This window comes from Cydia pomonella, chromosome 1 (genome assembly GCF_033807575.1).
Source record: "Cydia pomonella isolate Wapato2018A chromosome 1, ilCydPomo1, whole genome shotgun sequence".
NCBI classification, from domain to species: domain Eukaryota; kingdom Metazoa; phylum Arthropoda; class Insecta; order Lepidoptera; family Tortricidae; genus Cydia; species Cydia pomonella.
This window is the reverse complement of record NC_084703.1, coordinates 45,362,139-45,389,867: the sequence shown is the minus strand read 5'-3', so window position 1 is coordinate 45,389,867 and position 27,729 is coordinate 45,362,139. Positions and strand designations below refer to the sequence as shown.

The window sequence follows — 27,729 nt, the reverse complement described above, 5'->3', positions numbered from 1 at the left end:
TAGACCATTATCATATATCTTAAGACGGGCAATATGAATAGGGCCAGTACTGCGGTGTCACGCACACGAATTCGAGCCAATCGTGCAGTCTAACGCTACAACGCGATTGGTTGACGAGTTCGCATCACGCGTGCGATTGGTCGCGAGTCTCAACTTAGACGTTAGACTGTACGCTTGGCTCGAATTCGTGAGTGACACCACTGAACTAGCACCATTCTTAGTGCCGGCGAGGCACTTCCTTAGATATATGTCAATGTTGTAGACGATGTGGTAGAAACAACTCGTATATCAACTCATTGTCATTTATGATATCCAGTCGACATCTTTAGTTTTGTATCAGTTCTCATTTTGAAGTTACTTACCCTGTTATACCAAACCAACACCGGAATCGAATAACAAACAAATATATATATATATATATATATATATTATATCTATAGTCACAGCCCAGTAGGGCTAAGATGGTCGTCTCTTTATCATTTGTCACCATGGCTGTCACGTTCTAACAAGTGTGTAAGCGCGAAAGTGACGGGTATAGCGACAAGTGATAAAAATGGAACCATGCTGCCACCACAGGAGTCTAAATACCAGCTAACAAAAAATAATCTTATTAAAAATCGCTAACAGAAAAATAAAAAAACATCATATACTTACATAAAAATACTTTTGAAGTTCTATTTACTATATAAAATCCCTGTATAATATTTACCGAATACCTGTAGGTATTGTTAGGTGCCTAAATAAAGATCTGTGTTTAAGTAGCTTATATATAAATAGAAATACTCTATAATAAATAGTTTCAATTTAACCCTATGCCAGGCTTAGTTTCTCATAATTGTAGTTTCTACAAATTGCAACCATTTTTTTTCATTATGTTTAATCTTATCAGAAATGGATCTTCTGGCTCTCAGTAGAACAAGGCAAGGTTCCGTGTGTGATACAATAGGGTTGTTTCCAATTTTTTGAAACGCTCGTATTACGTTTCATATTAACTAAAAGTTGCCCTAAAATTCAACTTTATACTAAAAACGGCTTTAAATATATTAAATGAACAAAATATATTTTGACGGATGCTTTGGCGCCCAAAACGCTCTTTGAAAATTGAGTGACGTCACAGTTTACGGTTTGACACATAACTACATACACACGTAGAAGATACGAGCTGTCAAACGACATTTGTCATTTGTTGTCTATCGCCTAACTATCAACAGTGTCAATCCGCGAGTTGTGACGTCATCAAAATCTTCAAAGACGTTTCGAGTTTGGTCACGTGACGTGTGCCAAAAGATATTTTAAATTCAATATTTACAAAAATATGGTAATTACAGATCCCCTAAAAGTAGTTTAACATGTTCTTATAATCCAAAAGAATTTATTGGGATACAATTCTGCCCTAAGATTTGTAGGTGGAAACAACCCTATTGCAATCATGCTCAAAACATTAACCAATGAACACTCGGGTGGAATATTTCATAAATACTTAAAACTATTCAACTACGGAACAAAACAAATGGGGAATGTTATGCGAAACTGCGTAGGGGGCGCCACTACCACAGTCCATCACAATCTAAGGCTCTAACCCCAAACAAGAAAATCAAAATTTCGTCATCTAACCTCTCTATCACTCTAATCTAACATATTCGAGCAATAAAGAGGCTTGTGTTTTTTAAGTAGTCACTCTACTAATAAATTATAAACTGAAATAGATGTCATAGACAAAAATAAATCGCCCTTTAACGGCCCACTGATTAGTGATTACCAGTTCGCCGGACGATATCGGCCTCTCAGTTATTCGCGATTGTCAGCTTTTGCGAATAACTGACAGGCCGATATCGTCCAGCGAACTGGTAATCAGTGGACCCCTTTAAAATGGACCAATAGGGTTGTTTCCAATTTTTTGAAACGCTTGTATTACGTTCTACATAAAAGTTGCCCCAAAATTCAACTTTTATACTAAAAACGGCTTTAAATATGTTAACTTAACAATATATATTCTGACAGATGCTTTCGCGCCCAAAACGCTCTTTGAAAATCGTGTGACGTCACAGTTTACGGTTTGACACAACTATATACATACGTACAAGATACAAACTGTCAACTGACATTTGTTGTTTATCGCCTAATTGTCAACAGTGTCAATCCGAGAGTTGTGACGACATCAGAATCTTCAATGAGGTTTCAAGTTTGGTCACGTGACGTGTGCCAAAAAATATTTTAAATTCAATATTTACAAAAATATGGTCATTACAGGTCCCCTAAAAGTAGTTTAACATGTTCTTATAATCCAAAAGAATTTATTGGAATACAATTCTGCCCTAAGATTTGTAGATGGAAACAACCCTATGGCGCCCAGGCCAAATATTGCATATATTCGTGACGGGCCTAGAGGTCAGTTCGAATACGGCCTCGGCCACTTGAGGACTTGGTCACTTTATGTATGTGACATTTATTTCAATTTACATATTAACTATTCCTTATATTTAACAGGTCTCTGTTTCCACACAAAAAAGTCGAAATACACATACGTACCGACAGCAACCAACACTGTACCCGCAACATGTAAAATTGTCACATTATTCTTAAAAACTAACGAAGACAGTAATAGTGATACGAATTTTCTTAACGTTAATATAAAAGTCACTGTGACTGAAGACTCTTTCGTGGCTAGCTGGTGGACGGATTGAGTGCAGAAAAATTGAGATATTATATTTAGGGCTATTATAAGCCAGGTTTCTAGGTCTAGGGTAAATGCTGTATTGTATAGGTGTGGGGTGATGAATAAAAACATTACGAGCGGTAATGCGTGAGTGTAGAACAGCATCTGAAATGGAAATATAAATGTTATTTTGGATATGATGCAATCATTTCATACCTACTAATTTTTACCCGCCTATTGGCAATAACCTAACAGCAAATATACATTAATTGAGTAAGATGCGTGAAATCTAAGACAATTTCGTGCTTCGAATTTGACTGGTAAACGAGATGGCGCTGTACAGCTCCATACATTTTGCGGTTGTCTCTGATTGTCAAAAGATGACGTTCGACAATTCAGTAACCGCAAAATATATGGCGCGGTACAGCGCCATCTGTTTTGGATATCAAACTAAGGGGCACGTTTTTTTCTTAGATTTTCCCTCTTTATTACAATCATGTCTCTTAAGCAATCAGTAAGGCCTGTGCACACCGGTTGCGTGTCCGTAGACATGCACGTGTGCGTTGTAATATACAGATCGTTGTGACATACGGCACACCGCTTGCGTGACGTGTGCGTGCGCGGTTGAATTCTTTACTTAGACAGAACCGTCTCAAAAAACTTTATCACCAAATGTTATTTTTGGAAGCAAATGCAAAAGTGATATATCAGATCCCAACCTGATGTCAATGGAGTCCACTCCCCAGAGTGTTTAATTTTCATCGTTAGATCCAAATCGTTAGATAAGTTAACGAACATATGTAAAATTTAAAAAAGATCAATAGGGAATATTACGCGAAACTCCGCGTAGGGGGCGCCACTACAATTTGAGGGTCTACCGCGAAACAAGAAAGTCAAAATTCCGTTATCTAACCTAGAACCTAGAGGTGATAGATCACTCTTGCATATTCGAGCGATTGAGGCAGAAATTTCGATTTTCGCGCTTCCCGGTAGGAGCCTAAACAAACCGCCTTCATGCATCAATGTCATATTTTATTATCTGTGAAAACTTGTCAAGAAACAGTTTAAGGCACAGTATGTATAAGTTACTCTATGGTTTACGATAGGTGCTAGTGCTGCACTCTGACGGCAGAACATTGCAGTAATACTCCCTATTAATAACCTCTTGTTTGAAGTTAGTTAAAAACGACATATGTAAAAGTAATATGGGCTACATAATACCTCCTCAGGGTGCTTTCCATGCGTGGCATACAACATTTCCTGCTGCAGGCCAGTAAACGCTCCTGTCACCAGCGTAGCCAGCAATATCACCACACCTGAAAATCATATTTTTTTTAAATATAGGCTAATAGCGTCAGCCAAGCTTACTCTAAACAGAGTGTAAGTGTTATTATAAATGTGAAACTTCTGTGAAGCTATGACGTTTAAAATATCACTTGCACGCTCTGTGTTACCAAACACGGTGCAGAGAGTCAGACCAAGATAACTTGGCAGGATTTTGATAGCCCAAACAAGTGTTATTTTACATATCTCTGTGTGACCTTTACTTAACACTTGCACAGGCTGAGCTATCAAAATCGTTGTCAAGGCAAGTCAACTAATGCCCGACCGAAACCGAAGATTCCGTTCTGCTTTAGTTTCGGCCGAAACCGAACCTATATATTTAAGCTAACTTTAATTACATAACTGTAAATCTCTCCAAATTATTATCGGAGTTTTGACTCTTTAGAAAAAATAATGCTTTTCAAGACAATCCTAAATATCTGGACGTACCAATGCACCAATACACGAAAGTGCCTCTCTCCTGCTCAATTGTGGCGCCGCCATACAACGCCAGTGCCACCCCTGCACTGATGAGGACGGAGCCCACAGCTCTAGTCGGCTTTGGGATGCGATTCAACATGTACCAGGATACTAGCATGCTCACGGGTGAAGACGCTGATCTGAAATGGGGAATAATAGGCTGGTTGACAATTTTTTACTAATTATATCAGTCGAGGCGTGCGGCGTCCCCCACGCGGCGGGCGAAAACGACCACTCCCGAGCATTCCCGAACATATCATTCAGACGCCGCGGGCGGCGGACCGCTGTCGGCCGCGGGCGGCGGGTGAAAGCGACCCCGGCCTAAGCAATAGAAGCCGTTTCCATGTGTATTGCGTTTATCTATACATATAGTTGCTTTACAATATTTCTTTAAATAAAATGTAAGGAATCGAATGATACCATACATGTTTTCTTTTTGGTTTTTTATGTAACGCTTAAATTTGGAAACTTTGAGATGTTGCTTTTATTTTAAGCTTTTATTTACTTTCACCCGACCGTTGTCTGTTTGTAATCAAATCTTGCAAGTTAAATTTGACCCACTTCCCGGTATCCGATGAAGCTGAAAATTTGCATACATATGTAAGTCGGGTGACAATGCAATATCATGGTACCATCAAGATGATCTGATGATGGAGACAGGAGGTGGCCATAGGAACTCTGTGATAAAACAATGTAACCTAATTGTGTTTGCGGTTTTTAGAATTGTCTCGATGAGTATTAGTTACTTGTGGAAAGAAAAGTTTAAGCTTGTACCAAAAATGAAATTTTTGTCTAAAACTTATTCTACTGATAAAGTGGGTCTGCCAGAGTATAGTTAAAGTTGTAAAATCAGTTTTTTTTTTGTACCAAAAATGAAATTTTTACCAAAAACTTATTTAGTTTCACCTGGCCCGTTGTCTGTAATCAAAATTTGCAAGTTAAATTTGATCCACTTCCTGGTTTCCGATTGAGCTGAAGTTTCGTATACATATGTAAGTCGGGTGACAATGCAATATTATGGTACCATCGAGCTGATCTGATGATGGAGACAGGAGGTGACCATAGGAACTCTGTGGTAAAACAACGCAACCTAATTATGTTTGGGGTTTTTAGAATTAGTTCGATTACTATTAGTCGCCTGTCTAAAAAAAAAGTACAGCGGAGGCAGCATGGTTCCATTTTTATCACTTGTCACTATTCCCGTCACTTACGCGCTTACATACTTGTTAGAACGTGACAGGCATGGTGACAAATGATAAAGAGCCGACCATATTAGCCCTACATCAAGTGATAAAAGCTTGTAACGAAAATGAAAATATTCTCACCTAATGATCATGTGCAGGGTTGATGGTACATGCAGTGAGTACACATAGTTATTAGCTACATTAGTAATAAAAAACAACACTACCAGAATTATGTATTGCTTAATAGGTATTGAGGGTTTCACCTGAAAAAAAAGGTTTATGAATTATTGTCCATTTTCTGACATGTTGAAGTAAATTTAGAGGACATTTTGTTCCTTATGGTTTATTATTATTTAACCCCTGTTGTAAAAAGAGGGGTGTTATATGTTTGATGCCAATGTCTGTCTGTCTGTGGCATCATAGCTCTCCAACAGCTGGACTGATTTCGATGCAGTTTTTTTATGTGAAAGCGAATTTCTTTGCTGTGGTTCTTAGCTATGTTTGATAGAAATTGATCTAGAAGACCGTTTACCATCAGGCGGGCCATATGCTTGTTTGCTATTGATGTAATATTTAAAAAAAAAAGCGGCCAAGTGCGAGTCGGACTCGCCCATGAAGGGTTCCGTACCATTTATGACGTATTAAAAAAAACTACTTACTAGATCTCGTTCAAACCAATTTTCGGTGGAAGTTTGCATGGTAATGTACTTATATCATTTTTTTTTTCATTCTGTTATTTTAGAAGTTACAGGGGGGGGGGGGGGGGACACACATTTTTTCACTTTGGAAGTGTCTCTCGCGCAAACTATTCAGTTTTGAAAAAAAATGATATTAGGAACCTAAATATCATTTTTGAAGACCTATCCATAGATACCCCACACGTATGGGTTTGATGAAAAAAGATTTTTTTAAAATTTTATGATGTATTAAAAAAAACTACTTACTAGATCTCGTTCAAACTAATTTTCGGTGGAAGTTTGCATGATAATGTATATCATATATTTTTTTTAGATTTTTCATTCCGTTATTTTAGAAGTTACAGGGGGGACGTACATTTTTTCACTTTGGAAGTGTCTCGATTTCGATTTCGAAGATTTTGATAATTTTAATGTATTTCAACAAAGACTGGATATTACTTGTGACATCATTGTATTGACAGATCTACCAAATATGCCAGGTTTCATATCGTATAGCAGTATTCGGCATTAGCACTTGTTACTAACTCTACAGTGACCGACCATAGAGCTGCCCTACTAACCCTATATCGTAAATCACGTAACACATGCACTCGCACGCAATTTGTCTCTACATTAAACATAAACAAACTTAGAGATGATTTATGCAATATTGACTCTGGCCCCGTTTATAATTCTGCTGATGCAGAAAATAGTATGCTCTACTTGATCAAAAATGTCCAACAAGCAATATTACTTAACACTTATAATACACGTCTAAATAGCAAGAATTTTAATATAAGACCATGGATCACCCCAGGAATGACATACAATGATACAGAGAACTTACTAATAGTCGTAAAATGATTACTTACTGTACTTTGATATAGAATACTTAAATAAGTTATTTTGTTAAGGTTATCACCTTACCAGATTTTTAGTGTGTACTATTTATAATTATAATTAAGTAAGTGAATAATTACAAATTAATTAATATGGTCCTATTCTGCCTGAAACACAGGAACTCCTAGTTCAGGCATTTGTCAACTTTTCCGTATCCTTAATCCTTAGTCTTTAAGTGCTACCACTGTACTATACTGTTTTCAATAAATTATTTGTATAGATACCCCACACGTATGGGTTTGATGAAAAAAATTTTTTTTTTAATTTTATGATGTATTAAAAAAAACTACTTACTAGATCTCGTTCAAACTAATTTTCGGTGGAAGTTTGCATGATAATGTATATCATATATTTTTTTTAAATTTTTCATTCTGTTATTTTAGAAGTTACAGGGGGGGGACGTACATTTTTTCACTTTGGAAGTGTCTCTCGCGCTAACTATTCAATTTAGAAAAAAATGATATTAAAAATCATTTTTGAAGACCTATCCATAGATACCCCACACATATGGGTTTGATGAAATTTTTTTTTATGATGTATTAAAAAGGACAGACAGACGGACATGACGAATCTATAAGGGTTCCGTTTTTTGCCATTTGGCTACGGAACCCTAAAAAACAGGTTAAAGTGTCTCAGCTGTTTTCAAAAATTTTTGGCAATTGATGTTTGTTTTGGCATTCTAGCAAAGGGGATTTTTTTTATTATTATAATTAAATATCTTAGAAAGGTTTTCCGTAATAGTTAAACCATTAAGTCTTATAGTAAAGAAAAATAATAATTTCTTCAAAAACTTCATAGCTTAACAATATGCAGTAGGTTGGTGTCTCTTTTTCATTATACAAGATAAATGTATCCGGAGACACCACTATTCCTTTTGCTAATGCTAAGTAACAATAACAGAATATCAGTTAAAAGAAACAAAACGTCCCACTTTGTTGCTTGCCATAAGGATGAGATTTGCTTGTATCTTTATTATAAAGGGGGTTACTAGCTGATGGGCTAGGCGGGGGGAATTTATTTGGCCAATGGCCAAAAGGTCGGGGAGGGCCATATTGTTACAAATACAAAAAAATTGACAGTCCAAGGTGTTGGCAGACGAAGTGAATTTATTCCATGGTTCACAGAATAAACAACTAACTTACTAAGCTAAATAAACAGATAAAAAATATTTAAACAACTGTTTCAACATAAAGTTTACAAAGTTAATACTTATTTATACAACGTACCGTGCCGAATTTCGTGGTGAATATAAAACCTTGTAAAGATATAAAGAAAGCCTGTAAAAACGTTATTAAAGTAGCACATTCCGGTGCTTTCGTCATCAAAATTTCCATCAAAAAGGCACTAGAGCAACATGATACGAACACTTTAGTCACTGTGCTCTTAATATACATTTTAAAATACGGTTTAATTTATGATTATTTCGATTTCATAATTTAGATACGAGCTACCGCTTATAGCAACCAGTGAGACTAATTTAGATAAGAAAGACGACTCCAAATCCAATGTTTGATAACTTTCGAAAAGTTTGGATGAAGAATTTTGCTTGGAGCGTTCGGATATTTTCCTGCATAAGTGATGTTTTATTTGACCTTAAAGTGTGTGTCATTGTAATCCACCATTAAAGTATTGAAAGTTATGTATTTAATATCGCTTGTACTTAATCTAGTCTTATAAACATGACTACAATTTAAATTACTTAAAATTCTCTCGTGGAAGGTACGAAGATTACTTGAGATTGGAACGCTTCAACAATAGGTAGAATGCGGGCACGTCAGTCGTCAAAAGCCACGACGAGATGTCAAAAAATGACAAGATCGCTGCGTTCGGAAATTGGTTGTACTTAACTGTAGTTTGTTCTGTACATAGTCTAGTGTTCATATTTGATTAATAGGTATGTAGTCTATTAGTTAGTCGTAATTTGTATTAAAACGTAGTGATTATATGCTCTTTGATTTGTATTTCTTTGCAGATCGGATACTCCACCGAACACTGTCTATACCGTACCGTAATAAGATTCATATACTAGCCGTGTCTTATCCAACCTCGACATTGGCAGAGTCATCAACACCTTAATGGAGCCATAACACGAAAAATTGATTGAAATTGGTTGTATTTGTTCAAGCTTCAAAACCCAGAGGGCCTACCGCGAACACCGAAGTTCGCAAATTGCGAGCATCTTTCTCTTTTACTCCAAGCAAAGCGGTATTAGAGTGACGGAGTAGGATGCTGTCAACTTGTAAACTTCGTTGTTCGCGGTAGGTCTTTTGATATATGGTAAGTATACTACTACTCGACAACAGATGGCGCAGGTAGTATAGTTTTCTACAAATTAAAAAATGCTACTCGACGTTAGATGTCGCTAGTAAGTAAGTTGTACTTTAAACAAGTAATTTTACGTTTTAATATTAAATAAAAATTAAATATGAAGCCAAACTGTACATAACTAATCAAATAAAATAAGACAAATGAGTCAAAAATTAAATGATAATATATTCATTCGCCTACGCTGAAGGGCTTACAAAAGATAACTGCTGAATCGATTATGATGAAATTTGGCATGTTTGGTTTGGATAGAGTGCATTGTTTATAGTATAGATTGTACATCAAGCGGGCAGAGCCGCGAGTACAACTCGTATCTATAAAATCGTTTTATAACAGTTCCACTTTCCAAATACTTATCGTGTTAAAACGAGCTCAAAGATAATTTTATTTACTAATCTGTAATACGGAATTACGGAACTAGAGGTTTACGATTGGTGGTAAAAGAGAGAGTGGATCAAGAGTGGATGCATAAAATTAAATGTACCCATCTAAAGACTTGAAAACAAGGGTTTTATTTATTTGCCGCATTGAAAATTCTGGCCTATAAAAATCGCAAAAAAAAAGAAAATACTTTTGACAGAAATTTAGTATTTGACATAACTATAGCCTAATATTTTCATTAACTTTTATATCTATTGAAATATTAATAATAAAGGATATTTAATTATTTACCATAAAACGCTCGTAAAGGCTTAATTAAGTGTATTTATAAAATATATTATCGTATTAACCGTTCTTTAAGTTTGCATGATTACGGTGCAATAAAGGTAAATAGGTTTTCTTTAGCAATTTATATGTTATTTCTACTAAATAATATTGTCGAAAAAAGGCATTATGTCGCGTAGCAACCTGCAATCAACTATACACTATACCTAGTATGTGTGGCGATTGGCCGCCATCGCTCACATCGCTGAACGTTGAATGAGCGCAGCATAACACCTAGTCCCAGTGAAGCTCAGCTCAGTTCAAGTCAGTTCGCTCGCTCCGCCGCGCCAACGCGCTTGCGTGTGATACCTCGTGCCAAAAATGTTACAAACAATTTCGCACAACCAAAACACTCAGTGACATCGTTTAATACTGTTCTTTTAAAGAAAACAGTCTTTTAAAGTGCTCTGTGGGATCAAAAGTGTCTGTGTTTCAACTCATTCTTTTAACGACTGCACAATGCGAAAGTTTTTCATTAAATTTGTCAATGTGCACGAAATATTGACGGGAAAATGTTGAAGGGATATTTTGTTTTCGTGTTCGTATTCCAGTGTTTTTCAGCCGGTAAGTTTTTTCAAGTGTATTCTGTCTATGATTATGTTTTTAATTGACTCACCGACCTCAATTATCACTAAAAAAAGTTGTAGTCGTTAGTTATACGGATGCTAGGCGTATTTAGCAAGATACCTTCGAGTTTATTTAGCAAAAAAATATAGGTTATTTATAAGCGTACTAGAATAAAAGTTATATTTTACGTTTATAATTTATTGACAGTAAAGAGCATGTTTTTCATTTTTAAAGAACAATTTATCCAAATAAAAATCTTTAGTAGTCAAGTAGGTACCTATAACTAACTAGGTAGGAATAGGTAGGGTATGTTTAGCGCCTACCTAACTAAAACATGCTTAAAATATTGTGTTCTTATGAATAGTTAAAAATGTTACTGTTTTAGGGATGCAACATTTTACATTTTTAAATGTTTCATTTAATTATTTATTTTAGTGTTTTATGAGTACAAAAAAATGTCCGACCAAGCTAAGTTGGCAACGATTTCGATAGCCCAGCCTGTGCAAGTGTTAAGTAAATGTCATAATTTCATAGAAGTTTGACGTTTAAAATAACACTTGCACTGTTCGGACTGTCAAAATCGCTGCCAACTTATCTTAGTCTGACTTTTTTTTCGACTTTATGTTTAGCACCTACCTTACTAAAACATGATTAAAATTTTCTGTTCTTATGAATAGTTAAAATGTTACTGTTTTAGGCATGCAACATTATACATTTTTAAATGTTTCATTAAATTATATATAATAGTGTTTTATTTTTTGTGCTTTGAAAGAAATTTATAGTAGACCTTCCTTTTACACATATATATGATTTATTCGCCAGAATAGGTACCTAATAAGTATAATAAGTTCTGAAAAAAAAAAACTTGAAAGAACAAAAAACGGTTACCTACAGCCCGTCTAAGCTAACTTTACACCGATTTCAAAAGAACAAAGTGAGGCAATACCATTATAAACGTATAATTTTCATAGAAATATGACATTTACGATTACATTGTCTTGTAATCTTGTTGTTGTTAAGTTATCTTGGTCTGACTTTAAGTTTGTTGTACAGTCACGTCTGAAAATATCGGTACGAAAAATATGCCAAAAATATGTAAACACTACCTTAATATATGGGCAATAAAGTCGTGTATACATATTGTTGTCACTTTTTTCGTATCGATATTTTCAGACGTGACCGTACCTACCAATAGGTATTTTAGCATTTTATTTAAATAATTTGAAATGTGAATTCCCGTTATTAAAAATGGAACACGAACGCTTTCCCGCGTGAATCTTTAAAGCCGCGTTCAGTGTTCAAACGCTGCATAAACCATGGTAAGCCTCATACATCCATCTCGTTCTATCCTATAAGTGCGTCCTCTTATTGCTCTGTGCCGCCAACAAGTGAACGTAGGGTCGCCCTCTAGAATGACAGGTCAGACATTGGGGCAAAAGAACTGTCACTTTAGTATCCAAATAATAATAAAAAGTTAAGCGTATATTATACGTGATAAAAGCTGTTTTTCAAATTGAATAATCGCTTCATTTTTGTGGAAATCAGCCAATCGGTTTTGAAAGTTCGAGAACGACCTTGACAGTTATTCGGCGATGAATTTAACGATATCATTGGCAATGGCATCAACGCGTATTTATGAACGAAAACAGAACAATTAGTGTCTGTAACACCAAAGTGCCTGTCACCGTTAGTGGGAAGAATAGCTTTTAGAATCTAACGAAATAACGGAAATTTTTCAATAATATTCCATTTCGGGAGAACGGTTTTCACTAAATAAATCTTAACTAATCACTTAGATATTGATGTTGATCGCTTCAGCATTATAAATTTTAGGTTTATAGGTTTCGCTCTAAGATAAAACTTTTTTTTCACGTCAGCAGCTAGAACAAGGGTAATTTGCTGCTTAAAAACAGTGAGCAAAATCGCATTTTGCTCACTGAGTGAGACAAAATAACATTCAAGTGACCTTATGTATACAATCGTGATATAATAGAGAGCTTTTCAGTCGAGTACCTTGTTTTGGCAACTAAGCTTGCTGAATTTCCTAAGTAACAATACTATTGTATACAATACTTTTTCTACGAGTTATCTAAAATAATACTTTATTTTACTATAAAACCTAAATAATGAATGAAAATTAATTAGGTCTATGTCCAGCAGTGGACGTCTATCGGCTGAAATGATGATGAAATCATGAAAATTGGTAAGTATCTCAGAAGACAAAAATGTAGTACAAAAGACATAAACGCGCGTTGAATGAATATGCGCATGTTGCCCGTCTTTCTATGGGAGCGCGCGGCGGCACGTGTTTGGTCAAATTCTTTACAGTTGACTACAGCTTATCGAAATGAATATTATAGTTGAGTTGGGAGCCCATACACGAAAAGTACGCAATTATACTCGTAGTTTGGTATTATTATTATTATTAAAGCCTTTATTATACGAACTGTTGGCAGTCTATTTAACAATTCCTTATTATATTAACAATTCCTATGAACAGTAGTTTGGTATACGAAATCTTAATTCAACCATTGCAGTCGACGAGTAGTTTTTTTTTTATTAGTAATTACACAAAAATTGGGGCTTGCGAATGCGAACTTATGTTACACCGGCCAAGAGGTCGGCTAATAACAACGAAATCGGTTTTAGAATTGATCTAAATGTATTTAATTTTTTTATTAGGAAAAGCATTTGATCACAATCTCACCTGATGGTATGGATGGTACTAGATATATCTTCCTAAAAGAAAATTGCAATCCCATTCCCTTCCGAGCCCTTTTTATAGGTCAATTACGGGATTAAATCATTCACCAGTTCACGCCACGAGGCCACGACGCGTAAAAAAAATAACGGTCAAACATACTTTCAAACAACTCATCCTTGCAAACTTTCACATAATGGTGACAAAGGTAAATTATTGCGAATTCGTTTTTTTATGGAGTGGGAATGCATTTACACACAGTGTGTGGGTCTTGCGTCTTGCCGCTACTTTCCCATCTCCATAGCGAGAGGGGGTAGAACTTGGCTACCTACCCACTAAACCTACTACGGCGTTTGAACCTCTTTGTTCGTGTGGGCTAGTAATAAATAGATAAATAAATATTATAGGTCATTATTACACAAATTGGCTAAGTCCCATAGTAAGGCTTGTGTTGTGGGTAGGGAATGCAAACCGGTTTTAACCGAAACCGAAAAAACCGGTTAAAACCGGGTTTTTTACGGAAACACAAAACCGGGTTTTTAGAATTTGAAAAAACCGGTTTCGGTTTTTTTCGGTTTTTTTATTTATTTAACTAAGTTGCATGTTTTATTCATTATAAGGGTGTAAATCGGTCCTAAACCGGTTGAATCGACATCAAATCAAATAATGTGGTGTTGTGTTAGTTTGATCAACAAACCAAGAAAATAATTTAATATAATTGGTTTGTTCCTATTCCTAGTTACAAATAACATCAACTCATTTGACAATTCCCATACAATACAATAAAATAGTCAGATATTCTGTCTTTAATTTCGTGATAAAATCGTGGATCGATCGTAATATCCGGAAACCGGGATTACAATCTTCTTAAATAGTATATTTGACCTCCATGGTAAAATTTGAACTTGTTTAAGTACTGGCCGGTATATTTTTTCTTTCTTATTAACGCTAGTGTTTTGTTTTTGACGGGTTTTAAATGTCATCTCGCTGCAAGAATGGAACTCACTCGTGAAAATATTCGTGCTATGATTTATTATGATTTTCGGCGTGGTTTAACGCAACAACAGTGCATAGATCAACTAACTTCAACTTTTGGTGATGAAGCTCCATCTAAAACTACTGTGTATCACTGGTTTAGTGAGTTCAATCGTGGACGTAGTATGCTAACGGACGAAGTTAAGGCAGGTCGCCCGAAATCGGTCGTTGTACCACAAAATATTGAGGCTGTGCGAAAACTTATAATGGACGACCGACATGTTACGTACCGCGAGATAGAGTCGACTCTGGGTATTTCTATGACTAGCATTAATAGCATATTACATGATCATTTAGCTGTAAAAAAAATTTATTCGCGTTAGATACCGCACAACTTAACTAAGGAGCAAAAAGATGAATGGTGCAATAAAATGTTAAAAAAATATAACCGTGGTGACTCAAAGGCCGTTTATAACATCTATACAGGTGACGAATCCTGGATCTGCATGCGATCCCGAAACGAAGCAACAATCAACGGTATGGGTGTTTCAAAATGAGTCGAACCCTACGAAAGTTACTCGTGCAAAAAGTACATTGAAACAAATGGTGGCCTGCTTCTTCGGTATTAATGGCCATGTAGCTACAGTGCCACTAGAAAACCGTAAAACGGTTAATTCAGATTGGTACACGACCATTTGCTTACCGGAAGTATTTGAACAAATTCGTAAAACTAACCAGCGACGAAGAATCATTCTTCATCATGACATTGCCAGCTGTCATACGTCACGCGAAACAACTCTATTTTTGGAAGGTCAAAATGTGGAATTAACGGGTCATCCGCCGTACAGCCCTGACTTGGTACCCAATGATTTTTATTTATTTCCCAATATAAAAAATAAATTACGCGGTCAACGATTTTCAACCGCTGAAGATGCTGTCGACGCATTCAAACAACACGTTATGGATGTACCTCAGGCGGAGTGTCAGAAGTGCTTCAAAAATTGGTTCACACGAATGCAAAAGTGCATAGATCATCAAGAGGAATACTTTGAAAAACAATAAAACCATTTTCAGCCGTGTACGTTTGTTTTTTTGTTTCCGGATATATAAGTAGCAACCCTCGTACTATACTAGCATTCGTTTTTATACGTGAAGCAATCTTTTCTTTATTCCATGGCGATGAATTTAAGAATTGTTGATTCTAAAAACCGAAACCGGTTTTAACCGGTTTCGGTTTTTTTTGTGGTAAAACCGAAGAAAAAACCGGTTTTGAAAAACCTCCGGTTTTTGCATTCCCTAGTTGTGGGTGTTTATACAACGACATACATATATAATATATGTATAAATACTTAAATACATAGAAAACACCTATGACTCAGGAACAAAATATTCATGCTCATCACACAAATAAATGTCCTTATCAGAATTTGAACCCGGGACCATCGGCTTCATACGCAGGGTCACTACCCACAGGACAGGTCATCTTAATATATATAACATAACCTCTTTCAGGTTGCATTACCAGTCATCCTGTATAGAGCATGAGATTGAATGCTATAGAGGCATAGAATAAATGCGATGAGCGACGGTTACAACGGTTGTAAACAAACTAATTGAAAGTAATTCTTAGCTCCTTAAAACGCACTTTTGAAGGCCGAGCGTAGATGGACATGGTAATGATTTACGCTTGTATTACGTAGTCTTGGCATAAATTCTGTCCCAATTTTACATCATTTTAAATTTAATAATGGAATGTTTGATGTACTTTTGTTTGTTGGTTATGCTTAAATAGACATTTGGCTGTCAGAAAAATTAGATCTATCGTTTCCCTGAAGATGGAGTGGGGCATCAAAGCGTTATACCTACAAGTGCAACAAGCAAGTGAATGACATTTTCAAACTGCTGAAATCTTTGAATATAACGAAGAAATTTATCCATCGTACTATCAAGCGATACAACGACATGGGTTTAGTCGACGACCGACCCAGGAGCGGTCGACCACGTCAAACAAGGACACCGGCAGTGATTAAAGCGCCAGCTGAGCAAATTCGGAGAAATCCGCTACGCAAGCAGAAAATCCTAGCTAGGGAAATGAAAATTCCTCCTAGAACTATGTCGCGTATCATATAACAAGACCTTAATCTTGGGGCTTATCGTCGGAGCACAGGACAGCGATTGAAATAAGAAGAAGAACAAAAATAAGAGCGACCAGAGCTAAAGTGTTGTGGCAGCGGCATGCAAAGGGCGGATATCGTAATATTCTGTTCACAGATGAAAAAATCTTTACCGTGGAGCAAAAATTCAACCGCCAAAATGATAAAATATATGCTTACAGTTCCCAAGAAGCTTCTGAAAAAGTTCCAAGGGTAGAAAGAGGCCACCATCCTGCATATGTCATGGTTTGGTGGGGAGTATCCTATGAAGGCGTCACAGAGCTTCATTTTTGTGAAGAAGGGGTAAAAATACGAACTATCAAAACAACATTTTGAAGAGAGTTGTTAAGCCGCTAAATGATACTTTATTTGTCGGTAAGCACTGGATATTTCATTTCAACAAGACTCTGCCCCTGCATATAAAGCTAAGACAACAGAACGGTGGTTAGCGACGCATTTACCCGAGTTTATTGCGTGCACTCAGCATGTGTCGCAGCACATGAGTAGTGTTGCGACGCTCATTTTCAGTGTACCCATTGACACGTAAAACGAACACGAAACAACACAGAACATAAAAACAGAACCGAAGCAGAATACAAGAGAATGTGCAGTTAACATTGATTTATTTATAAGAAAACCAGGACATGTTTATTAATAAATACATACTTACACAATATAAATAGGCAAAGAAAGAAACACAAAAAAATGGGGCAATCTTACACAAATCGAGCTTGTGTTGTGAGTACTATACGACGTTAAAAAAAAACATCCATAACTCAGGAACAAATATTTGTGATGAACACTCAAATGCCTTTACCAGGATTTGAACCCGGGACTTCCTTATTTCCTGGCTGTACCCTCTTAACTAGGTATACGTTTCTCCTTACAAGCTTAAGGAGACATACGCCCTTTATTCTTGGTTCGACTGTGGTTTCTAGCACAAGGATGTTAAGGACAATATATAGGTACAAGACCAGAGCACCTTTTAACCTACTTAATAAGCGAGTCAAGATCGTGAACGAGTTTATGGCAATTTTAATAGAGGAAAAGGGATTCCTGTTAAATAAGTTATGCTATGCTAAGTTATTTGTATTATTATACGATATTAAGATGCAGTAGGTTCAGAAAACGAATTAAGTATAAAAAAGTCGTAACGCTTAATACTCTAGTTATAATATTAGCGGAAAATCGTTGGGCATTAGACTTTTTGTTTGCCGCGTAATCTATTGTCTAGTACCGATTTATTAGATTTAAGCTACTAGATGGCAGAGCCTATTCCACGCTTCTTTGAAGGTATATCTCAAGATGAATATGTCTAAGACTAAAATTATGACGAACATCCCCGGTAAATCGATTCCAATCATTAAGGTTGGGAACGAAATACTAGAGGTGGTCGAGCAGTACTTGTATCTTGGACATATTCTATCATTTGACAAAACACATCAGCAGAAAGAGATCTCCAGGAGAATTCAGCTGGGTTGGTCGGCATTTAATAAATTAGCGGACATCCTGAGACCTGCTAACATTCCACAATGCCTGAAAACTCGTCTCTTCAATCAATGTGTCCTGCCCACCATGACCTACGGTGCTGAGACATGGACGCTCACCAAGGAGGCTGTGCATAAAATTTGTGTAGCACAGAGAGCCATGGAGCGCGCCATGCTCGGTATCAAGCTTCAAGATCGAGTAAGAAATGTCGAGATCCGTCGTCGCACCAAGGTGCTAGACGTGGGTTGCGTCATTACCAAACTAAAATGGAGTTGGGCGGGACATGTTGCTAGGCAGATTGATGGCAGGTGGACTAAAATGTTAACGGAATGGTGGCCGCTTTCGGATGAAAGAAGCCCCTGGCGTCCGTTGGCTCGTTGGGTGGACGACATTCGGAAAATTGCGGGACACTTCTGGATGCGATTAGCTCAGGATCGGGACAAGTGGCGTACTGGAAGAGAGGCCTATGCTCAGCAGTGGGCGATAAAAGGCTGATATGATGATGATGATGATGAGATGGCAGAACCTACTAGATGTGAAATAGAGCCAGCGTTTAGTGTAGGGGGCAGCACCTGCTTAGAATCGTGAATTGTTTTCGCCTTCGATTCAGGTCACGAGATGGCAGGCCCTCCAACAGTCTGGTTTACTAAAGGCAAATATTGACTGATTGTACTAGATTAAGTAAAGTCGAAAACAATTTCGTTCTTCGAGTACAGCTACACGAGGTGGTGCTGATTGTGAGAGAGACGAAATATACCAAAAAATATCTTAGTAGTCAACACCCGTCCATCGTGACTGTTCGTAAAGTCCAGTTATCGTTTTACTAAGAGCTTATCTCCGTACAAGGTACGCACTCGGATATAAGTGCGAGGCGAGGGAGATGTATAGAAAGTAAATTACGTTCTCGATGGTGTATACGTCAGTTTTGACACTGTCAGTGACTCAACGTACGGGTACAGTATTCTTTATAAATCAAATGCCAATGTTTGCGGTAGGCCCTCTGATTCACACTATACCGAGGGCCTACCGCGAAGCACTTCGTTCCACGAAGTATTTAATTATTTATTGACGCCCGATGTTGTGCAATGGTTGCAAAACTTGTATTTTGCCTTGTGATTTAAATAAATAAATAAAAACTACATATCTTATACCTTTAAACGAGCAATTCTTGTATATATATATATCTGTGATCTCGGAAACGGCTCTAACGATTTCGCTGAAATTTGGTATATGGGGGTTTTTGGGGGTATACAATCTATCTAGATTAGTCTTATGTTTGGGAAAACGCGTGTTTTCGAATTTTCATGCGTTTTTCTTTCGACGCAGAATATGGTCGCTAATTTCGTACTGCCGACCACTGACCTTCTGGTCCAGCGGGTTTAGACGCGGACTGCTAAACGAGTGTTACGGGTTCGAATCTCGCCCGGTGACTAACTTTTTTTTTATATGTTCAAGTTTATATATAATTTTTTAATTTTTATTGTTTTAGACAAGTTTAATTTAGTAAAAAAATGTAGTTAATATTATCACCTATACACCACCATATTACAATAAATAGGTTATAACCGAGCAAAGCTCGGTCGCCCAGGTACTAATGATGATAAAGGTCGAATGTACATATGTTTGACATTACCTACTTTGATAAAATCTAATCTTCTACCTTTACACGAGCAAAACAACGAGTCAAACAATTGATGTCAAATTGGGTTGTGCGCAACCAATGCGGGCCCGTCATCCAGTCTAAAAACAAACTAGGAACAAAAAAAACTTTAGCATAAACACTACTCTATGTAAACTTCATATATACGTTAAGTATACTTACATCGACTTATATTTGAGTATACAATGCTGGTATTGAGAATTGTCCCATATGGGTTCTCTGAAGTCGAATATGCAATGCAAGGGCGATACAAAGAACCAAGCAAAAAGACGAACGTACGAACGGAATGATTCACGGTATCCGTCCAGTTCAATGTGTAGATATGAGAATGGCCAATTTTGCTTACCACTTCAGTGTTAGCTATGGATACTCATATTTATGTATTAATAAAAAAGGCAAATAAGTGATGTTATGACTCTGGTACTGTGACGCAAGCCAAAATTATATTAGCTTATCGCGCCTCGTTCGGGACTTCACATATTTTTTTTATTCATTCTCGTTAATGTTTATATTATATATCTTGATTTTCCTTGATCATTACAATTATTAAGTGGAACGAATGATAGGGTTTTATTACCTTACCTACATGTTATTATTTTCTAGAATTGCTGTTTTATTCGAAAACTAACTACTAAGGCCGAGTATTTTATTTTATTATATTATGTAGTCTGCTATTCGATATAACCATTATAATGGTCAGGTTCAAGCTTTTTTTTTCTTCTTTAACCTCCTTATTCATAAGAGTTTAAAAGCCTCGTTGACTGGAAAAGAAACACCCAAAGTCATTAATAAAATACATTCGTCCTTTTCTCACAGTTTACCCAATTCAACGAGATGGCGCTGTTCCCTCGAAGCGTTTTTAGGGTTCCGTACCCACGGGGTCAAACGGGACCCTATTACTGAGACTTCGCTATCCGTCCGTCCGTCTGTCACCAGGCTGTATCTCATGAACCGTGATAGCTAGACAGTTGAAATTTTCACAGATGATGTATTTCTGTTGCCGCTATAACAACAAATACTAAAAACAGAATAAAATATATATTTAAGGGGGGCCCATACAACAAACATAATTTTTTGCCGTTTTTATAAATAATGGCACGGAACCCTTCGTGCGCGAGTCCGACTCGCACTTGCCCGGTTTTTCTAGAACACGCGAACAATGTGCGGTTGTAGATACCATAAGTATTTTGACCGAGTTACAAACAGACTTAATTAATGATTTACCAAGCAACAAGTCCAAGGGGCAGTTCCGGAGGAGATACATTTGCGTGTTGCGTGTTCAGCAACTCGTTAAAGTACCTACGCCACCTCTCCTTTACTCGGAATACGTCGCAAACCAAAGTGCCGTTGGAGTCAGAATACACAGACATTTGGTTATGTCTTGTGTTGACTTCTCCCGGGCCTTAAACAGACTTAAACAGGCCCTAAGGTAAAAAAAAAAGTGTACATGCTCTTAGGGGTCTTATCAGATAAAAATTAATCATATCTCCAAGTTGGAGTTAATAAGAATACCGCTTTCTTTGGCAAAGTTATTTATAGAAATAGAAATAGAATTTGTTTTATTCATAAACACACAAACAGTAATAGACAGACATAAAAGAGAACCTAGTGAGAGTAAAGTGTCACGAAATGGCCTCATCTCAGCATGTTGCTGGCGACTTCCAGCGCTGATCTTCCGATGAGACCATCGAGTGCGAAGTAATCACGGAAGGTAACAGAAAAAAGGAAAGATACATAAAATAAACATGACGAACATACTTAACACTAAATAAAATTGCACGGACGAAACGAACGTCCAGTCTGTACCGGTCCGGTCGGATCGTATCGTGGTGCGGCATTAAGCGTGCGCAACTAGCGCCAGGTCAGCGGTAGCTACACGAATTAAATCCAGTGACAGATTTGACAAACAATAATAAGATGAAACTCATAATCTCAATCCGTTTTCGATCATGAAAACCATAAAACAAAGTTGACTAAAATACGCAAACAAAAGCTCATTTAAACCTTTAAAATTAACTGGCAATAAATAAAATACCGTGTTTAAAAACTAAAAATATAACCCTCCTCTCCTGTTCGTTCATGTAAACAAGTCATTAAACATACATTCAATTTGCTCTAAAGCTTTACTACGTATTATTCTAGTTTTTATTAAGGCTGCAACGAGTTTTTATACTCGGACGATGATTATAGTCGTTAATTGCTTAATTGTTTGTTTTTATGGACCTCATTGTACGTGCCGTGTTCACAGAGACATCGTTAAAGAAAATTGCCGATAACTAGAGGCCCATAATATATTATTTTTGTAACAGCATGGCAGATGTCATCTCAATACAATTGTGCGAGATTCTGCATGAAGGGTTAACACTTTTCCGAAGGAATTAAAGGCCCGAGTTTGCAATATTCATACCCCCGGACTTAAACACAATGTTTTTTATCACACTTGCGAAGAAAAAACAATATTAAGCGAAATATTAATTTCTAAAACCGGTGACATTTCAATCGTTCGTCTGCCATTTTTAACTTGTCAAAAACTGTCATAATCAAGGCATCAAAGGCTCAGACCCATCCGGCATTCAGCCACGATTGAAAAATTGTGTAAAAATATTTGAAACGGCTATGAAATTAATAAAATTAAATATTTATATACACATACAAAACAAATAATTTATTTTTTCTTAGGTATGTCGTTAGTATTTAGAAAGTAAAACTCATTTATATCTACTTAAAAAAACACTATGCCTAATATTCCTATAGGCATAACGAAATTAAAAAATAGATATTACGCTGCGGCTATAATATCTCATGGTCTATGATACATTATAAGGAATATTTACCATTTTTATTAATATATTTTTTGAGATATACTATAACACCGTTTACGGGCAAGTGTGATGAAAACATAAATTGGAAGTTAATTAATGAAATCGAATCAATCAAATGATTCTGCTTGGTACATACGACCAAGTTATTTACATGAAGCACAGGCATCACACATTTAACTTGCAACTGGCATGCAAAATAATACAAAAAATAATATTAAATAACGATAAAGAACAATAAAAACGTAAAATATAAAAAAGATGTATGTTAGATAATATACAATAGAAAAAAAATTATACAACGTGTTTTTTTTTTCGTTAAAATCAAGGGTGCATTTCTGAGCTAATATTAAGTAACTTTTTCAAAGACACTAGTACTCTAATTAACTCCATTTCTGAGATATTCAATAAAAAAATCTTATAAGTCCTTCAAGAGTGTATTCCCTTGCCTTAGGGCCTGTTTACATATTGATTAGTGTTTAGTACGAGTGTATACATTTGCTACTAAACTTAAGTACTATCTCGGAAGATTGATGTTCGAAATGGCAATTGTTTGGTTAAATTAAATGTAATGCCCGTGTTACAACAACGCTATATGCAACATTAAATTACTTTTTATAAGACAAAATAAATTAAAAAAAAAAACTTTTGCATTAATTGTTATTTATTTTTTTAAACGTACTTACCTATACCACGGAGTTAATAAAAATTCAATATCAATTCAATAAAAACACCGTGTATAAAAACAGAATTACATGTTTAACTGAAATAATAAAATCACGATTTATAATAATCAAAATAATCGTTAATAGAGTAGAAGCATTCTTGTATGAGCCATTTTTTAGTCTAGATTTTCAATAAGTTAAGTAGTAATTCTTAGATATTATCATGCAATTCATTATAAAAGCTTGTTAAATCTATAGACAACCCTTCGCGCGCTCACACCAGCTTTTTTTTTTGATGATTCTCTTTTTGTCAGTTTACAAAAACTTGGCACGCTATGTGCACGAAACGGCCAGAATTCCGCATATTGTCTGCCAAATGTCTAGCTCAGACTGAATGCATAGGCACTTATCCGGTAGATTCTGTCAAATAACATTGTATTACTGTCGCAGTCAATTGATTAAATTAGGCAGCTAATTAGACGCCTAGGCCGTTTATTAAACGCGGCCTTTAAGAAAATGACTCTAGAACAAACAGCCAAGCAATTTAGCGTAACGTTTAACTAGATGGCTGAATGTCGTGTAGTCATTTAGTAGAATTGGACTTTGATTATTTTATGTTTGAGTAGCTAACCTATTTCTTTATACAAAAGCGATACCAAACATGGCGTAGTAGCTTCAATAATGTATATATCAAGATAAAATTGAGAGCCCTAAAATAAACAAAAAAGAGAGGATATCTCGAAAACTATTCAAGGTATCGAAAACTTTACTAAATCAAACTTGCAGTAAATTTAAGCAGCTTTCGTTTTGTCTAAGTAGTTATGGCGCTAAAATGCAAAGTTTCCAAGATATAAATGAAAAATCGAAAAATGGGACCTTTATACCTCCCTTTCTCCCCCGGCTCAAGGGCTTCAGCCGGGGACTTTTGATATGTTCAGGTCCTAATTAGCCCAAACAAAGTTACGAAGTTAAAAATTATGTACCAAGCATTTCCCTCTGTAACTTTTTTGGAGCATTAATTGCCTGGCCTATCTAGCAACTGTGAAAAGTGGCCCTGTGTCGAGACCGTCTGGAATTTTGGATTACAGGTATCGCCGGATTAAAGAGAGTCCGCATTAGTGACGCTCTACGGCATTGTTAAAAACAAAGGAAAATCTAGCGGATTGTAAATTATGTAACAATTTAAAAACAGTTCCACATTGATTAAGATCATTAACATAACAAATGGCACGACCTCTTCAATGAGACCCTGAGTGCAACGCTGTAGACAATTCACACTTGATCATCGCTCATACGGTTTCATGGCCAGTTTTATTAAAACCATCAAGGTACCTGACCCATGTAAGGCCCATAGCCTAACAAAGCCCACTTTTTAAACATTAGATCCTTTATACAAAAATGGTTACACTTAATATTAAACATTGATTTCTAAGACAGTTACTTATTAAGAGCCACCCCGCACTAGCGTCTGCCGAGCGTCGGCGTCTAGTCAACTCTATGGCTGCCGCTCGGCGCAACGTTGGCGCAACTGCGCGGCGACGCCATTTTCCATAGCGCTGACTAGACGCCGACGCTCAAAAGACGCTAGTGTGGGGTGACCTAAATACGACAATGATTCAATTAATTATTAAATACACTTCGTTGTTTTTTCTTAACATTCATAGTTTTATTTTTGTATTTAAAGCGGGCGATGGAGCGCAGTATACTAGGTGTTCGTAGAACTGATAATATCAGAAACACGGAACTGCACTCCAACTCGAGTAGCGATGTAGGCGTCAAGACTGCTAAGCTTAAGTGGGACTGGGTTGGACATGTCTGCCGCATGCAACCTGAAAGGTGGGCCAAAATGGTTACCGAGTGGGACCCACGGAACACCGTAGATGGTGCTGGCCGGAGTGCAGGCAGGCGAAAAGGAGATGGCGGAACGACTTGGACGTATTTTATCCGGATTAGCGGAAAACTACAAAAGACAGGGTTGAGTGGAGAAAGAGAGGGGAGGCCATTGTCCATCAGTGGGACACTAACTTAGGCTAGTAAATAAAATATTTAAAATGAATAAAGTAAATTATCTACATCTCATCCCTAGTTATGGCTCTGTTAGTTGTAGACCTGACATCACAAGAATCGGATGAGAACTGTGAGCGGAAAATGAATAAATTAAACATGTGTTCGTGATTCTTTCTATCGTGTCAACTTTAAGTTTTTAATGTTTTGGTTAGAGTTTGACTCTAGTTTTCGAAATATTTTTTTATGGCATTTGATCTTGATTATAACGTGAAAAAAATCAAAATAAAAAGTTCTAAAAATTCTGCATAAGAAAAAATACTAGAAGATGTTATATATGGTCATTCATAATGTGCCCTTTAACGCATTCACTGCCACCGACGCATATATGCGTTCACCGTCATACAAGTTTGTTCCTAGGCCACGCCCCCTGGCAGTGAATGCGATTAAGGGTAAAGTAGTTATGTTAGTAGCTCCATCTAGTTGTAAGTAGAATAGTAATCTATGACCATAGCTTTAACTTTAAAGTCAGTTCCCGTGAGACTGTTCTCAGCACAGTTAGTTACAAACAAAACATTCCTTGTGCTGACAGCTTTGTGCCCTTAACGTAAGGTTTCTTTTCGTGTAGCCTGCATGTAAGATCGGTTGGCTAGGTAACCGTTTGACGACATACATTGGAAAGAAACAGATACCTCAAAGAAACAGGATAGGCTGACAATGAGGTTGGCTTCCATTTGTGGTTTTTACCGTCTGGGGCAGCCTAATTGATAAATTACGTTAATATCGTTAGTAGGTTGGGATGACGGTTAAAATGAAACGGATCTGTAACGTCTTTGGTCAGTGACAATTTTAAAGATCAATAGGTTAAAAAAAAAACTATATACCTACTTTTATAACGCACTTGTAATTTGACCATCTTTGTACCATATTCTAAGAAATAAACATTTCTATGTGTGCTTGTATTTTGAAAAATTTACCCACTCGGTCTTGATAGTAGGTATGAAAAATATTAAAGTAGGTAAGTAGTTTCTGCGTAGAATGACAGTTTCAACTTTTAATGGTAAAAACTATCCAGGGGAGACCCTGGAACTACATATGTACCAACTTTCGTCTAAATCGCTTCAGAGGTGACGGACAGAGCTTTTTTCTTATTCATAATCTTTTTTTTTTTGTTAATCTTGAATAGTTGTCTTATTGGCAGGAGACCATTATTGGCATATAATATTATTTAAATCCGGGTTAACCTAAACCTTTATTTCGTTAAACTTCCTTTGCCAAACTTTCCCTTGTAAAACGAAGAAAATCGAATGCCTTCCTTTATAAAAAATATAAGGATTAAACCCGGATTTAAAAGCAAGATTATTGGTTTATAAGATTTAACTTTTATTGTTAACTTGAATTGATTGCGTAATTCTTTAGCACACCTCACCTGCCTCTCTATCGCTCTTGCAAGTCTTGCTTATTCGAGCGACAAAGAAACAGATTACTTTTTACTTCATTTTTAAGGTTTCGTACCCAAAGGTTTACCCTATTACTAAGACTTCGCTGTCTGTCTGTCACCAGGCTGTATCTCATGAACCGTGATTGTTAGACAGTTGAAATTTTCACAGATGGTGTTTTTCTGTTGCCGCTACAACAACAAATACTATAAATATAGATAATGATATGGAACCCTTCGTGCGCGAGTCCGACACACACTTGGCCGGTTTTTTCAATGAACGTATATTTGCTTGTAAGTACTAAACAGAAAAACGTTTTTAAAACCCACCTATTCAACGTTGCATTTCAATTTCACGTGCCCAATATTCGCAATTCCGTATTTTTTCGGCAAATACGAATAAACTAAAACGTTCGGCAATTGTTGCTCTGTGGCAATGACACTGACATTCAGACGTGGCAAGGTCGGTTTTTTGTCGATCGGCTGTCTTTGCTGTGGGTGTTGCTAGTGTTAGGTACAGTCTCCTTCAGTGTGACGCAAAAAATTGTGTAATGTTGATGTGTCTGTTGTTAAGAGAATAGTGGTCGTTTCTCCATACCAACTTAATCCGATTTTTTCTCGCTGGATGTTGATATTATGGAAAATATTTTTATAATATTAGATGTTTCTTAATGACTGTTTGATTGTTTTATTATAAGACTTAGGAGCGAAATAAATTCCACTCAATTTTTTTAAAAGCTAATACTCATATTTAAAAATACGAAATTAAAAACATACGAAAAGGGCATAGTAGCAATGCTCAATATAGATTAAATTTTTAATAATAATTTGTATCATGGAAAAAAAACCTTATTCAGCCCAGTGAGTCCGAAGTAATAAGTAGGTATACTCGTATATTTGTGAAAGTGCAGAAATAATAAAATACACTTTAGACACTTAAATAATTTCCGAAGATTTTTCTTAGAGCTTCCCACCTCAACATTTTCTCCAAATTCAACCCCAGAGACGC

General features: G+C 36.4%; 2 protein-coding genes across 3 annotated transcripts in view; one reads left to right on the top strand and one right to left on the bottom strand.

Annotated features, from left to right (window-relative positions):
* Window positions 1–1,807: 1,807 nt before the first annotated feature.
* Window positions 1,808–8,806, bottom strand: LOC133524942 (UDP-xylose and UDP-N-acetylglucosamine transporter-like). Its single transcript, XM_061861108.1, has 5 exons — window positions 8,447–8,806; window positions 5,785–5,906; window positions 4,430–4,599; window positions 3,878–3,972; window positions 1,808–2,821 (listed from the first exon to the last, which is right to left on the bottom strand). Exons 1-5 carry the CDS (start codon window positions 8,612–8,614, stop codon window positions 2,468–2,470), a joined length of 909 nt encoding a protein of 302 aa, XP_061717092.1. The 5' UTR covers window positions 8,615–8,806; the 3' UTR covers window positions 1,808–2,467.
* A 1,459-nt stretch (window positions 8,807–10,265) lies between these two features.
* LOC133524928 (uncharacterized) overlaps window positions 10,266–27,729 on the top strand; it is a 93,418-nt gene continuing 75,954 nt past the window's right edge. For both annotated transcript variants that reach the window (XM_061861097.1, XM_061861088.1), the window contains exon 1: window positions 10,266–10,814. In XM_061861097.1, the coding sequence (XP_061717081.1) occupies window positions 10,763–10,814 (52 nt within the window). In that variant the 5' untranslated portion in view covers window positions 10,266–10,762. The remainder of the gene's footprint in view (window positions 10,815–27,729) is intronic.